Raw genomic sequence first — 14,532 nt, forward strand, 5'->3', positions numbered from 1 at the left:
TACTACTTGTTTTAAAAATGTGTTGAAGACCTTGGCAGGGAGGCATCAGTATTACATGGCATAACAGCTTTATATTAGTAGTGATCCTAAACATCTGTTGGTGGCAAATGTTATTTTTGTGTCTATTGACCTTCTAAAAGAAGACATTGCACAGGCTGTTAAACTAAAGCAACCAGACCTGGAGGATGTGTGCTTTACTAATAATGTCACATATGACGGAATCACCTATAGGATGGGAATGATCCTTCCTCATGATTCACTTTCTGGACTGCCAGAATTCATAGCAATTACCCATATGATTGTTCACAAGGACAAGTTGCTTTTTGTTGTAAGAAAGCTTTGCAGTTGGCACCAGGAACACTACCGAGCCTATGAACTGAAAGTGTGTCCCACAAAGGCTATTGATGGACTGGTGGACTACAGAGTTGGAGGAATGTGTCTTGTGGTGTTAAAAAGATATATACACATATAAAGTCTGAATTCTGTCAGCATTTGCAACTCTAGCTTACTGTGCCTGCACTTTTTCCTTCAGTGTAGTTCTTTCACTGAATAATGTGTTAGACATATTCTTATAATCTAAAGTATTTTTACATTTTTACATTTACTTCCAGTGGCTAAGGTGAATGACTTTTAATTTTATCATTTTAATATGCCAGTGCATGGAATTAACTTTTGTGATGGCCAGACTACTTAAATGTTTCCCAGGGTTAATTGTAGCCACCTATTTAAAGGCATCACCATTTGGCAACAGTGTGTCATTGTTTATTAATTGCTAAATCCCAATTTGGCCATCTGGAATTTGCACATTTTTATTATTGAAAATATAAATAATATGGAAATTAAGGTTAGTGGGGAATGTACTGGTCTTATTTTTATTTGCTTTTGAAGATTTTTGTACATATTTTATAGCATTAATTAAAGTTTTGAAGCATTAACCCTCCACCTCATATTTTGCTCTACTTAGCTCTTGATATCATTCTGTTTATGCAGGTCATAATGGCAGTTAAAACTGTTAGACTGCTTGTTATCCTAAAAGAAGACAGTAGCATTCGAATGGACCTTGAAAATGGTATCCCTGACAATGTTGAACAGTTAATTGAAGAGGTGAAGAATTCATGTGGACTCGAAGAAAATTTAAGGCTGCAGTATAAGGACATGGATTTTGGCACATTTGTAAACTTGACCTTGACTTCAGTAATCTGTGACCTTACAACCCTCAAAGTTATTCACCAAAACTTAGAATCCACAGTAATATTGTTAGAGCCAGTTGATACCCAATCCTGCAGCACTCATTTCGCCATCCAAGATTATGACGATGGCTCAGTATCTTCAGCTTCAAATGATACAATACTAATTTTCAGAAATTTTGAGAACACAGCAATGGCCAAGAGAGTTTCCCATCCCTGTTTTCTCCAACAACACTGAATGCCAACTGGAAAAGGGAAATGCTGAATACAGCAAAAGTCAGACTAGACTGAATCCCAGTCCAAAAGTACTATCCGATATACTAGATAAAGTGGCTGAAGAAATCTACAAATACAAAGCTTATCCTACTGATGCTGACTTTAGTGATGTTGCAAAGGCACTGACACAGAAACACCCTTGCTTAAGAGAGCCAGGCTCTTTCAACGAGAACTATGGTTGGAAGCAAAGATTTAAATACAAGATGGGTAATAATCGTACTCTGCTTCGTTCAAATTGCTCATCACCCGAGCTCATAATGAATTCTCTGAAACATATATCTCACGATGACTCCCTCCCAACAATGAACATAAAGAGAGCAAAAAGAGCTGATGCTAACCACTATCCCTCACTCCCCACTGGTAAAACTCCAGACAGCCTGGAGGAACAGAGAATATCTCTGCTGAATGAGGTAAAAAAGAAAAAGAATGGAAATACAATAAAGATGATGATGGCCAAGACATTCAGGTACAGGAGACAGGAAATTGTGGGTAAACTGCCCAGGACTGAGAATGTTGTTGAGAGATGGCCAACACTTTTTCAGGTGGATGAGGTACGCTGTTTTCTGTTCATATACAATTTTTATAGGACCCTTCAGTAATATTGGCACTCTTGGTGCATAAAATAGGGTAAAACAAGCATTTATCTTGATCTTTCATACAGTATACTAAGTATACTATACTCACCGTACATCCTTCAGATTTACACAAATGGTGCCAATATTAGTGGAGGGTAGCATACTGTGTAATCAATAATACACTAACTGCAACTAGTTTGCAAACAAGGTTGAATTGCAAGCATTTATTTTGATTATCTAAAATGATAATAATGCCTGGGTCACTTGGTATTTACTAATTTATTGTGTTCCTTTGATTTTTGTTTCTTCTCACTCTCTCTCTCTTACTCTCAGATCAATGCAGAGTTTATTCGGATTACAACAGTTCCTCTGCAAGTGAGATTCATCTCTCAATCTGACACATACTCTAGTCAGCTACTGGAAATGATGAGGAGCAAGGCTGGATCCATTGGGGAAAGGACCACCACCATCCTCAGGGTTCTAAAACAGGTACAGTATTTTTTTTTTGGTCTTTGTCTTTATTACAGCAACTATACATAACTTTCATTCTTTTAATGTATGGAAGCAGCAAAAATAATCTTTACAGTACTTATGTTAAATGAGGAGCAGCTGTTGATTTCCCATACAGTATGAATTTTCCTATACTGCCATATTGGTAGCATTTCTGAAACAACAGTTGTAATGCTACAATATAGGTAGCAAATGATATGGTAATGCTCACAGCTGGAAGCACTACAAAGTGCTGTGCAGAGTGACCGTGAGACACAACATCTCTCTTGGGCACAGGTTCTTCTGGTGCATCTCCGGTCTCACTTTCTTTATCCTCCATCTCTGTCTTCTGCTCTTTAATCTGTTGTAGCAGTGGAGCCTCTCAGCTTTTAAAAGACTGACTTGGCTGGCTAGCAAGTTGTGTTCAGCGTGCCGTTCAGTGTTGTCATTTTATAAACATTCAAACTTAAAGCTCTCTGCACTGCACTCCGTAGTACTTTTAGCCGCAAGCAATAGCCTGTAATTTACTCTATTGAAGCATTATGGCTGTTTCAGCTTTACTACAGTATTGAGCTATATGGAAAATTCATACTGTACAGGTAATTAAAATCGGTATACAGGATGAAATGGTATACCATCTAGTACTATTTTTTGCATGCAACCTTTTCAACCCTAACAAAGAATTATTTGTTGTGTTTACAGTACTTTAATCTGCCTCCATAATAACATTTGAGTACTTACGCAGGATGTGGACATCAATATCAAGAGAGATTGTATTCTGAAATCGCTCATTGTCTACATGGAAGAGAAGGCTGAGAATCTAATCCGAGAATTCTTGGTGAGTAAAGTTATTGTACTTACAGTATCACATGATTAATACGTTTTTCATTAACACATTTTCATTTACTTTTTGTATTAATCAAATACCAATTAATAAAAGTTATAAAATTGTCAGATTTTTTACAAACCAAGCATAATTGTGAACATAAACAATTGCCAAATTGTGTATTTTGTGATATTAAGACCGTTATCATATAAAAATCTCATAATGCTGCTACCCTATATAATATGTCGTGCAGTACATTGCAAATCACCTGTGATTACAGAATGCATTGACATTATTGTAACCAATGAGGTGTATGGACAGAGGCATTATGCAGGCACTGAATGTCTATAAGCATTGCCACCATCTGGAAAGGTGGCAATTAACAAATGTTGGTCAGTCTGATTTTTTTCATCATGGTAGATCATTGTGCTTCATGCCTGTGTAGAACCTCTATTTATATACCTCATTGATTGTAACAACATTTGATGCTTCTGACTTTAAAACAAAATGAAATTATCTGCATCATTATACTAACCAGATGGTTTTATGATGGGGGTTTCTAACAGGTTTCACAAGAGATGGAAGCATCTGGTGATCTTCAGCTTGCAGCCATGGCCATCACTGTCTTTAGAGAAGATGAAGACCTTTCTTATCTACCCAAAGACATAGGGGTCATCATCGAAGGAGTTATGGTCCTCAGTGGTTTGCCTACAGTTACAATGGTGTTCATCATGTTATTAGGGCTCATCTACGTACTCAACCTCCAGTGCCCCAAGGAATTTAAATTCACTTTTGAGGTTGCTCAAAAAATCCTGATGGGGCTCGACACAAAACAAATGACTGCAAGAGTCAAAAAACTACATTCTGCACTACAGAGTGCATCGTAGACAGTTTGACAGTCTGTATGTAAATATTAAAATTATTAGTTATAGTTTTGAATGTATTTGCATGTTCTGCTCAATGTTGTTTTTTTTTATATCCAAACATGCCAAATGTTTCAAAAGTAATTCAAAATACTTTCTCATTGTTTTGCATTTCATAAGGTGTTGATAGATGGCTGATGTTGATTACATCTGTGAAGGTGATTTTGTGACCACTACAATTTGTGATCAGCGAGATGTCTTGAGTGAGAATCGATTGATATTTTTTAATATAAAGGTTAATTGTATCATATTCCAGTTTGCACTGCAAAGTGCTTTTCTGTTCAGATATGCACAAAGTATTTTTTTTAATTTATTATTATATGTTTGAAATTCGCATAGTGCTATTTTTGTATCTGTGATATTTGTGCAAACAAGTTTTCATGGTAGATTTAAGATTTACACTGCAAACTGTTTGTGTATTTGCAATATTTTTCAATAAATGCAAAAAATTATCTTTGGAATGCATTATATTCATAATATTTCTAAGAGGGTAAAAACAGGTTATGACCAATAAACCATTTTAAATTGTTACAACTTTAAAAAAAGATTTACTTCATTATAAAATAAGTGAATTGCACCCGCTTACTCTAAATGATTTGCCTCAACTTAAAAAATGTGGCTTCAATTAAATAGAAAGAATTATATTGGTTCAGATTGGAAATATTAGGTGTGAATCATTACCTTAATTATTTTAATTTGATGGGAGATTATATTTTTTTCAGTGTATGTGATATTCAAGTATATTCTCACATTTTTTCCTTTCTGCATCTGATGGCTACTGCTATTTTGTCTATTTAAATAATAATTTAAAATACTATTGAACGCACAGTCTTAAACATTTTAAGTGTTGCAACAGACCACAAGCAATTGTTTTTTTCTAAAGATAAAACACCTTTCTTTCTTTCCTTAAAATAAAAATTTGACAAAAAGAAGATGGCTGTTATCAGCTATAAAGAATACACATCAAAATTGTAATTTGAGCATGTTACTAGAAGAGGCTTTCTGTTGTTTTGCCCACTTTCTGACTCAACAAGTCAAGCAAACATTTAAATGAAAGGAATGGACCTGAACAGACTGGCATTTGTTTCCTTTAGCAAAAGAGGAGATTGGTATGTAAATGGTATCCCTTCCCTGAATGCCCACTAAGTAGACAGCAATGCCAAGCTATTTCAAAAAGTATTTTCTTTTTTAGGTTTTCATAGGATCTGATCTGAATAGTTTGGTCAAAATAGAGGGTAATACAATAAATCAAATTTAAAAAATCTTCCAACCTTTTTGCATTTATAATGAATGCATGCATAGGATCAGTCATGAATGGGCTATAATTAAGGATCACAAAAAAGGGAGTATGAAAAACAAGTTGAGGTTTTATTCCAGTAAGTCAGAAAATGAAAAATAGATAAAAAGCTCCAAAATGTTATACAAAAATCAGAATTAACAATGATGTAGTGAAAGATCGAGAGCCAGAAAGGAGATTCATTTAAGTCAAAGCAAGATATGAGAATCAAAGTTCAATAACAAAATATAGTCAAAGCTAGGAGATCAAACTAATACAATAAACAGCACACAAAGTTCTTTGTAAGTATCTGTGAACTCAAATGATTCAGAAAGTGTGGCACCAGTCTTTTTTCTGTCATGGCAAAGACATTCTGTGATGCACATCTCTGGTTGTTAAGTCTAGCAACAGCCAAGCAATCTGAACACAAAATGGTGGAGTCCATACAAAGGCAATATGGCATCACAGGAGATATAATGCCAAATGAAATGAGTGAAAATAAGAAATTAATGCAACCATGGAATTCCATGACTTCAAAAACCGCTTCAAAACAGTAATTTAAAGCTTTTTGAGAGCAATAAATAACTACAAAAAATTTAAACAGAGTCAAATCATGACAGCATTTATATATGGGCAATTTGAATATGTCATCACTTATTTGTAGAACTCTTGTTAGGAAAAGGAAAATATTTAAGAGTAGGGGTCTTTGCCCCCTGCTCGCTTCGTTCGCCCAGTCCCTCCAACCTCTGGGGAGCGCTATGAGCAAGCCACTTCACGTGTCTGCTGCTCGCATTGTGAAGATGGGGGCTGAACACACACTAAGGAGATGCGGTCGTTTTTCCGAAGCCCCCTCTTAAACGGTGATACAATGGGGAACAAATTTTTTTTACCTCCTCTTTGCTCGACCAGCTGTTGGCTTGCTGTTGCTGCTGCTTCCGTGCTGTGTGATCTGCATGTCACGCAGCGCTTCAAACATTTAAAAGCCTGTACAGCAGCTGTCCTTTTGTCATACTGTCTTGTCTCGCAGGACGTTAAAGTGTCTCCAAGAAAATCATGTCTCGTCTCCTTCCAAGATTTTTTTTTATAATAGAGAGATAAGTGTTCAAAGTATAATGCCTTTTAAACTCTGTTGCTTCCTTTCTACGATTTCAGATGTGTATTATAAGAAATATCAGGCTCAGAATGTATAGTAACATCTATCCCTTTTTCTGAACCCATGTTTTCTACTGAAGGGTAGAAGGACACCAAGCAGTATTGGTTTAATTGCAGGAGTCTCTCTTAGATGATAATGCATGATACCTTTAGCCACTCATAACACATTCATTCAGGCAAATCCTTGGGATTTGGTAGAAAGTAGAGTACAAGGTAAACCCCAAATGGATATTGAAGATAATATAGGCGTATTAACTCTTCAGTGACTATTGAGACTATAGTGACACAAATATAAACTGTGGACCACTGTGATATCTGAACTCCAAAGTATTTTAACACTGTAAACATCATTTACATAATGCATGTAGGCAACCTGCTTATTAAGCAAAAAATTCACTTTCCACCATACCATACACAGAAATATTGGGTATCCACATTAAAAAAAAAGCAGCTTAGAAAGACATATTAAGCCAACAATTTCATTGACTTTACATGATGGCACTAATTAAATGATGGTGTCATATCCTGTAAGATTTATGCCTATTAAAACTGAAATAAATATTCGTAAACTTTAGATGGTGGCTGCATGAAGTGTTTGGGTTTTCATTTATGCATCCAGCTATCAAAAACCTAACTAATCTTATTAACTTTACCAGGTAACTGTAATTTGATGAGACCTAAGGCCAAATTTTACCATGTATCATAAAATATTATATTGTTAAAGTGTCCTAATTTGTGCTGTTAGAGTAGAAATTTGTTATTTACTGTTTTTTTTTTTCGTTTCAGGTTGCCCTTCTCAACATAATACAAATTATCATTCATTAAGGGGCACATAGATAAAATGTAATATCCAGCTGTGCTCAGCATGTGCAAGTTATTCTGGAAAATGCAGCAATAAAAGCAAACCATCTTCTACAGACAAATAATGCTTCAAACAGATATGTTCTGCTGCTTCACGGCTGGGAATATGCACCCCTAAGGAAATGGAATGCTTTTGTCTTAATTGAAATTGTCAAACACTGTATACTTTTTTAAATAATGTACAATATCAGATTACATTTAGTAAATACTGTACATGCATTCATGTTAGTAAATGTATGCTGATCTTTTCAGAATGGGTGTTGCATTGCTGGATGGGTAAGTGTGTAAAACTACTCATAGATTTATTGAGCTGGGACAGATTTTGAGGGTTTATATTAAAGTGCATTGTAGGGTTTTTGTTTCACCTGTACAATTTGATTCAAAAACAGGTTTTTTTATACTGATAAAGGAGTAGAGAATCAATAATTGTTAGTGGCTAAGGCTGTGGACTTTAAAGTATCAGGCTGTCAGTTTAGTCCCCATCTCTGATTAAATGTGTCACCCAGAGTACATCACTTAACCTTCTAGTGCTAAAACTGTCAAAAGACATGTGTAATATTTCCTGAATTTCATAGTGAGCTTAGAAAAAAGGCAGTTGCAAATGTAAAATAATAATGATATGCTGGCATTTTACACCCTTTTTCAAACTAAGAGAGATTTTCCATATAATAATTTACTTACCAGCTACCTCTTTGTATTAAGTCAGCGCAGATTTTGGGCACTTTTAAAGCCAGTCTGATAATCTTTTAACCTTAGTTTTTTAAACTTGCATGAGAGTACTGTTTTTTATTTTATATATTATATTTTGGTTTATTTATTTACTAAACTGTATCTATATATTTATTGATGTACATTGGAACCTCGAGATACGATCACCTCTGTATACGAGAAATTCAAAATACGAGGAAAGTATGAGTGAAAAATGCAGATCTAAATACGAGCATTGGCTCGCGTAACGAGCCAGGCCGTGGGTATAGCTCGCGGCTTAGCAAGGGGGCGTGGTAGCAGTTGCGAGCCGCGATCTGCGGTGTCTGCGTTTCTCACTTAAGTGCACAGGTGGGAAACTGCCCACATCCATGATTGTTCCTGTGGCTGATGGGCTGCAGCTGCCATGTCTTCCCCGCATATATAGAGAAGCGCGAGCCGGTTAAGGGGGAGAAAAAGTAAAAGAAAAGAGAGAGAGAGAGAGAGAGAGAGAGAGAGAGCGCGCGCAGGCAGGCAGACAGACAGACAGACAGACAGACAGACAGACAGACAGGCAGGCAGGCAGGCAGGCAGGCAGGCAGGCAGGCAGGCAGGCAGGCAGGCAGGCGGGCGGGCGAGTGAGTGCAGGTTCGCGTGTAGCTGAACAGTGAGCTGAACAGGCGAGCCAAACAGCTGAAGCAGGACGGTGTAGAGAAGGTCAGCTGCGTTAAGAGTGTCTCGCCTGTTGCAGAGCCCGCAGGTGAGACGCTAACAGAGAAGAAGCACCGGGGATTGTCATCTGTTTTTTGAAGACTGCTTCCTGTTGACGTTTTAACCTCGTGTTAAAGGATTGTTATTCTTGTGTATTTTAAACCTCCACTTCACAACTGTTTTAAGGATTATTTATTTAAAGATTTATTGAATGCTCTACTACACTTTGGACACCTGTTTTGATTCTTTTAATAATCAGTTATATTATTTACCAGTGTTATTTATTAAAGGTAGACTACAGTATATATAATTTATCAGTGTTATTTGTTAGGAAAATTGATTTTTATGTTAATATATTTGGGGTGCAGAACGGATTAACTGGATTTCCATTATTTTCAATGGGGAAGTTTGTTCTAGATACGAGAAATTCGCTATACAAGCTCAGTGCTGGAACGAATTAAACTCGTATCTAGAGGTTCCACTGTACAGTGATCCCTCGCTATATCGCGCTTCGCCTTTCGCGGCTTCAGTCCATCGCGGATTTTATATGTAAGCATATTTAAATATATATCGCGGATTTTTCGCTGCTTCGCGGGTTTCTGCGGACAATGGGTCTTTTAATTTCTGGTACATGCTTCCTCAGTTGGTTTGCCCAGTTGATTTCATACAAGGGACGCTATTGGCAGATGGCTGAGAAGCTACCCAACTTACTTTCTCTCTCTCTCTCTCTCTCTCTTGCACTGACGTAGGGGGGTGTGAGCAGGGGGTCTGTGTGCAGCTGCTTCCTGAAGGACATGCTGCACGGTGCTTCGCATACTTAAAAGCTCAAAGGGCACGTATTGATTTTTTTTATCTGTCTCTCTCTCTCTCTCTCTGCTCCTCACAGAGGGGGTGTGAGCTGCCGCCTTCAACAGCTTTGTACCGGCGGTGCTTCGCATACTTAAAAGCCCTATTGATTTTTTTTTTGACTGCTTGCTTTGTTCTCAGAGTTTAAACTTTTGAAAAAGAGACAAATGTTTGTTTGCAGTGTTTGAATAACGTTCCTGTCTCTCTACAACCTCCTGTGTTTCTGCGCAAATCTGTGACCCAAGCATGACATTCTAAAAATAACCATATAAACATATGGTTTCTACTTCGCGGATTTTCCTATTTCGCGGGTGGCTCTGGAACGCAACCCCCGCGATGGAGGAGGGATTACTGTATTATGGAAACTGTACAGTACTTTGGTCAACTTCTGTTGTTTTAAATGTGCTAAATAAATAAAATTGACTTGACTTCATAAGTTGTAAAGCCTACTGTATGTCCGTAATTTATTGCAATGTTTCTAGGAATGTCATCACTGCCAGGGAAAGGTACTATAAGGACAAAGTTTCTGGCCAGAAGGACATTAAACCATTTAAAAGATGTTTACTAGTGGGACAGTAGTGCAGTCATAGTGCTGTAGCCGACAAGAATTAATGTCCCAGGTGCTTCCTGAGTGGAGTTTGTATGTTCTCTCCATATCTGAGTGGGTTACCCCTGGGTGCTTTAGTTTCCTCCCACATTCCAAAGACATCTTAGGTGAATTGGTAATGCTAAATTGGCCATAGTGTATTTGTGTGTGTTCACCCTGCAATGGGCTGGCGTCCTGTCCAGGAAATGTTCCTGCCTTTCAACCTATGCTTGCTGGGTGTGGAAGATGAATGTTCTCTTCGTTCCCTTGTACTAATCCTTGTCTAAGAGTTAAGCAGAAGCAAACTTTTAAAACATGCTTTGCTGAGCAAACAGAAAAATATTTGTCAAAAGGACTCAAGGTCTAAGCACTCCACACATGGGACTGCCTTATCACGTTTTCTCTTAGATTACATTTGAACGCCATAACAAAGGGGCCAAGAAATCACCTCGCACAAGGGGGGTTGAATGGCACAAGGATTGTGTAAAATAAAATTGTTGACTGTTGCATTTCATAATGAATATTAAATCATGCATTCTAGGGGTATAAAAACTTTGCCCCACCCAACAGACAGGGTTCAGAAGAGCCCTGACGTTGTCATGCAATTTTGATTGCCTGTTTTTCTGAACCTCTACTCACTGTGATGCTGAAAAATAAAGCTGCTATTATAACCACACCTGCTGTCGTCCACATGGATTAGGCTCCACCTCCCTCATGGCCTTTCTCAGGATTAGGCAGGATTAGAAAATGGTATGGTATGGTATACATTGGGGTAACATTCAGGTGTATTCAGCATCTAAGTTAACTAATATTAAAGTGGGAGCACTACATATATTTTAGTTTCTTCATCCAAAGACTCATTTATTATATTTTTGTTTATTAAATAATTTTTGATAACAATGAGTAATATCCAAAGATGACAGTGATAATAGAATGCAATTGCATGTGTTAGTTAACTACATTAAATATATGCTTTTTAGTAATACTTTACAATATCATATTGTTAAAAATGTAGCCTAAATAGGCTTGTGGTTTCCAATTCAAAAGATGAAAAATGGCATTATTTGATGTGTGTTGTGGAGGGTCTGTGACTAACTGATGTTCAGTTTTCTTGAACGTAACATTTTTGAAAATATACCCTGTAGACTTGTACCCAATAATTACCAACAGAAAAATAGCTATTACTGTAAAAATGGCTAATACAGGTAGTCGTCAGCTTAAAACCTATGTTTCTTATTACCATTCGACTCATGACTACTACCGCGTCTCGCAGGCAAATGACAGTTTTCGTCATGTCAGTTCTGTATGCCGTAACTCATTCATCTCAATCTCAGTTTATTACCTGCAGCAGTTTCAAATATGCTCAATTACATTTGTCTTAAAATTACAGGAAAAAAGGCAATTTATCTCGACACATAAATGAAGGTGATCAAGTAGTATGTGGGATGAAAGAAAGTGAATGTGATCGCATGTATGTTTAGGTTGTCCAGTTGTAACCGTTATGCTGCTCTGCTGCGTCCTGGCTTTGAATCTGGTTAACCTCCAAAGCTTCAATATTGTGATTCACGATGTGCCGCCTCGTACAAACTGCACGAAAGAGGTAATGAAGCCATGTTTATTATGGTTTATATATATATATATATATATTTATTTATAATGTTTATTATTAACAGGCTGAAATATTAAAACAGAGACCATATGAGTGTTCAAACTCTGCCACTCCTCCTCTCGTAGTTAGCAAAACGAACACTGTAAGAGGCTCATGCTGATGACGTAATGTAACACAGACAAAGAAAGGATTTGTGAAGCTGTCAAAAGTTTGGCAGCTATGCCCGATTCTGATGCATTATATATATATATATATATATATATATATATATATATATATATATATATATATATATATATATATATGTGTGTATATATATATATATATATATATATATGTGTGTGTGTATATATATATATATATATATATATATATATACAGGTGCTGGTCATAAAATTAGAATATTGTGACAAAGTTGATTTATTTCAGTAATTCCATTCAAAAAGTGAAACTTGTATATTAGATTCATTCATTACACACAGACTGATGTATTTTAAATGTTTATTTCTTTTAATGTTGATGATTATAACTGACAACTAATGAAAGTCCCAAATTCAGTATCTCGGAAAATTAGAATATTGTGAAAAGGTTCAATATTGAAGACACCTGGTGCCACACTCTAATCAGCTAATTAACTCAAAACACCTGCAAAAGCCTTTAAATGGTCTCTCAGTCTAGTTCTGTAGGCTACACAATCATGGGGAAGACTGCTGACTTGACAGTTGTCCAAAAGATGACCATTGACACCTTGCACAAGGAGGGCAAGACACAAAAGGTCATTGCTAAAGAGGCTGGCTGTTCACAGAGCTCTGTGTCCAAGCATATTAATAGAGAGGCGAAGGGAAGGACAAGATGTGGTAGAAAAAGTGTACAAGCAATAGGGATAACCGCACCCTGGACAGGATTGTGAAACAAAACCCATTCAAAAATGTGGGGGAGATTCACAAAGACTGGACTGCAGCTGGAGTCAGTGCTTCAAGAACCACCACGCACAGACGTATGCAAGACATGGGTTTCAGCTGTCGCATTCCTTGTGTCAAGCCACTCTTGAACAAGAGACAGCATCAGAAGCGTCTCGCCTTTGGACTGCTGCTGAGTGGTCCAAAGTTATGTTCTCTGAAGAAAGTAAATTTTGCATTTCCTTTGGAAATCAAGGTCCCAGAGTCTGGAGGAAGAGAGGAGAGGCACAGAATCCACGTTGCGTGAGGTCCAGTGTAAAGTTTCCACAGTCAGTGATGGTTTGGGGTGCCATGTCATCTGCTGGTGTTGGTCCATTGTGTTTTCTGAGGTCCAAGGTCAACGCAGCTGTCTACCAGGAAGTTTTAGAGCACTTCATGCTTCTTGCTGCTGACGAATTTTATGGAGATGCAGATTTCATTTTTCATTTGGTTTAAGGACCATGGTTTCCCTGTTCTTGATTGGCCAGCAAATTCGCGTGACCTTAACCCCATAGAAAATCTGTGGGGTATTGTGAAGAGGAAGATGCAATACGCCAGACCCAACAATTCAGAAGAGCTGAAGGCCACTATCAGAGCAACATGGGCTCTCATAACACCTGAGCAGTGCCACAGACTGATCGACTCCATGCCACGCCACATTGCTGCAGTAATCCAGGCCAAAGGAGCCCCAACTAAATATTGAGTGCTGTACATGCTCATACTTTTCATGTTCATACCTTTCAGTTGGCCAACATTTCTAAAAATCCTTTTCTTTGCATTGGTCTTAATTGATATTCTAATTTTCCGAGATACTGAATTTGGGACTTTCATTAGTTGTCAGTTATAATCATCAACATTAAAAGAAATAAACATTTGAAATACATCAGTCTGTGTGTAATGAATGAATCTAATATACAAGTTTCACTTTTTGAATGGAATTACTGAAATAAATCAACTTTGTCATGATATTCTAATTTTATGACCAGCACCTGTATATATATATATATATATATATATATATATATATATATATATATATCAGGCAAACAAGAATAAGAAATAATGAAAAAATAAAGTTGTTGCTAGACAAAAGAGGACAATAGGCCACTAAAGCAAAACAAATAAAAACAAATCATCTAAGCTGCAATGTTGCTTAAAGGAGCTCTTTGGGAACTTCTGATTGTAATTTGATGAGCTTTGTTGAGTTGGGTGACCTTTTAAGGTAAGTAATATGGGTAATTCATTGATTAAATTTTAAAATCATATATGCCTGTGATTCAACGTGACATGAATTCATTGGTAGTGGAAGGTTTTTAAAACCGTTGTGGGTGTAGGTGTATGCTGGTGGAAAGCCATGTGGTCCTGGAGTGTTAAATGGAGAAATTGGCAGATTGCTCATTCACGTTTGAGCATGATCAGCTCAGCCATTCCTCATTGATGCTCCATGGATTGTTATGGAGAGCACCTACACTCACAAGGATAAATTGGGGTCTGAGTAGAGAGTCAGGGAAAATAATAAAAACAGGAGAACATACAACCCAAGAGAGGAAGTGCTGAATCTGTTGATCATGCCAATACAGAGGAGGCAAGCCA

The 14,532-nt window shown here is 37.1% G+C and overlaps 1 protein-coding gene across 1 annotated transcript; it reads left to right on the plus strand.

The window, feature by feature from the left end:
- Positions 1-232: 232 nt before the first annotated feature.
- Positions 233-4,293, plus strand: LOC114645041 (uncharacterized). Its single transcript, XM_051924340.1, has 6 exons — positions 233-424; positions 991-1,165; positions 1,362-2,014; positions 2,372-2,527; positions 3,273-3,365; positions 3,920-4,293. Exons 1-6 carry the CDS (start codon positions 233-235, stop codon positions 4,238-4,240), a joined length of 1,590 nt encoding a protein of 529 aa, XP_051780300.1. The 3' UTR covers positions 4,241-4,293.
- Positions 4,294-14,532: the final 10,239 nt, after the last annotated feature.

The sequence above is a fragment of the Erpetoichthys calabaricus genome, chromosome 1, assembly GCF_900747795.2.
Source record: "Erpetoichthys calabaricus chromosome 1, fErpCal1.3, whole genome shotgun sequence".
In the NCBI taxonomy this organism is placed as follows: domain Eukaryota; kingdom Metazoa; phylum Chordata; class Cladistia; order Polypteriformes; family Polypteridae; genus Erpetoichthys; species Erpetoichthys calabaricus.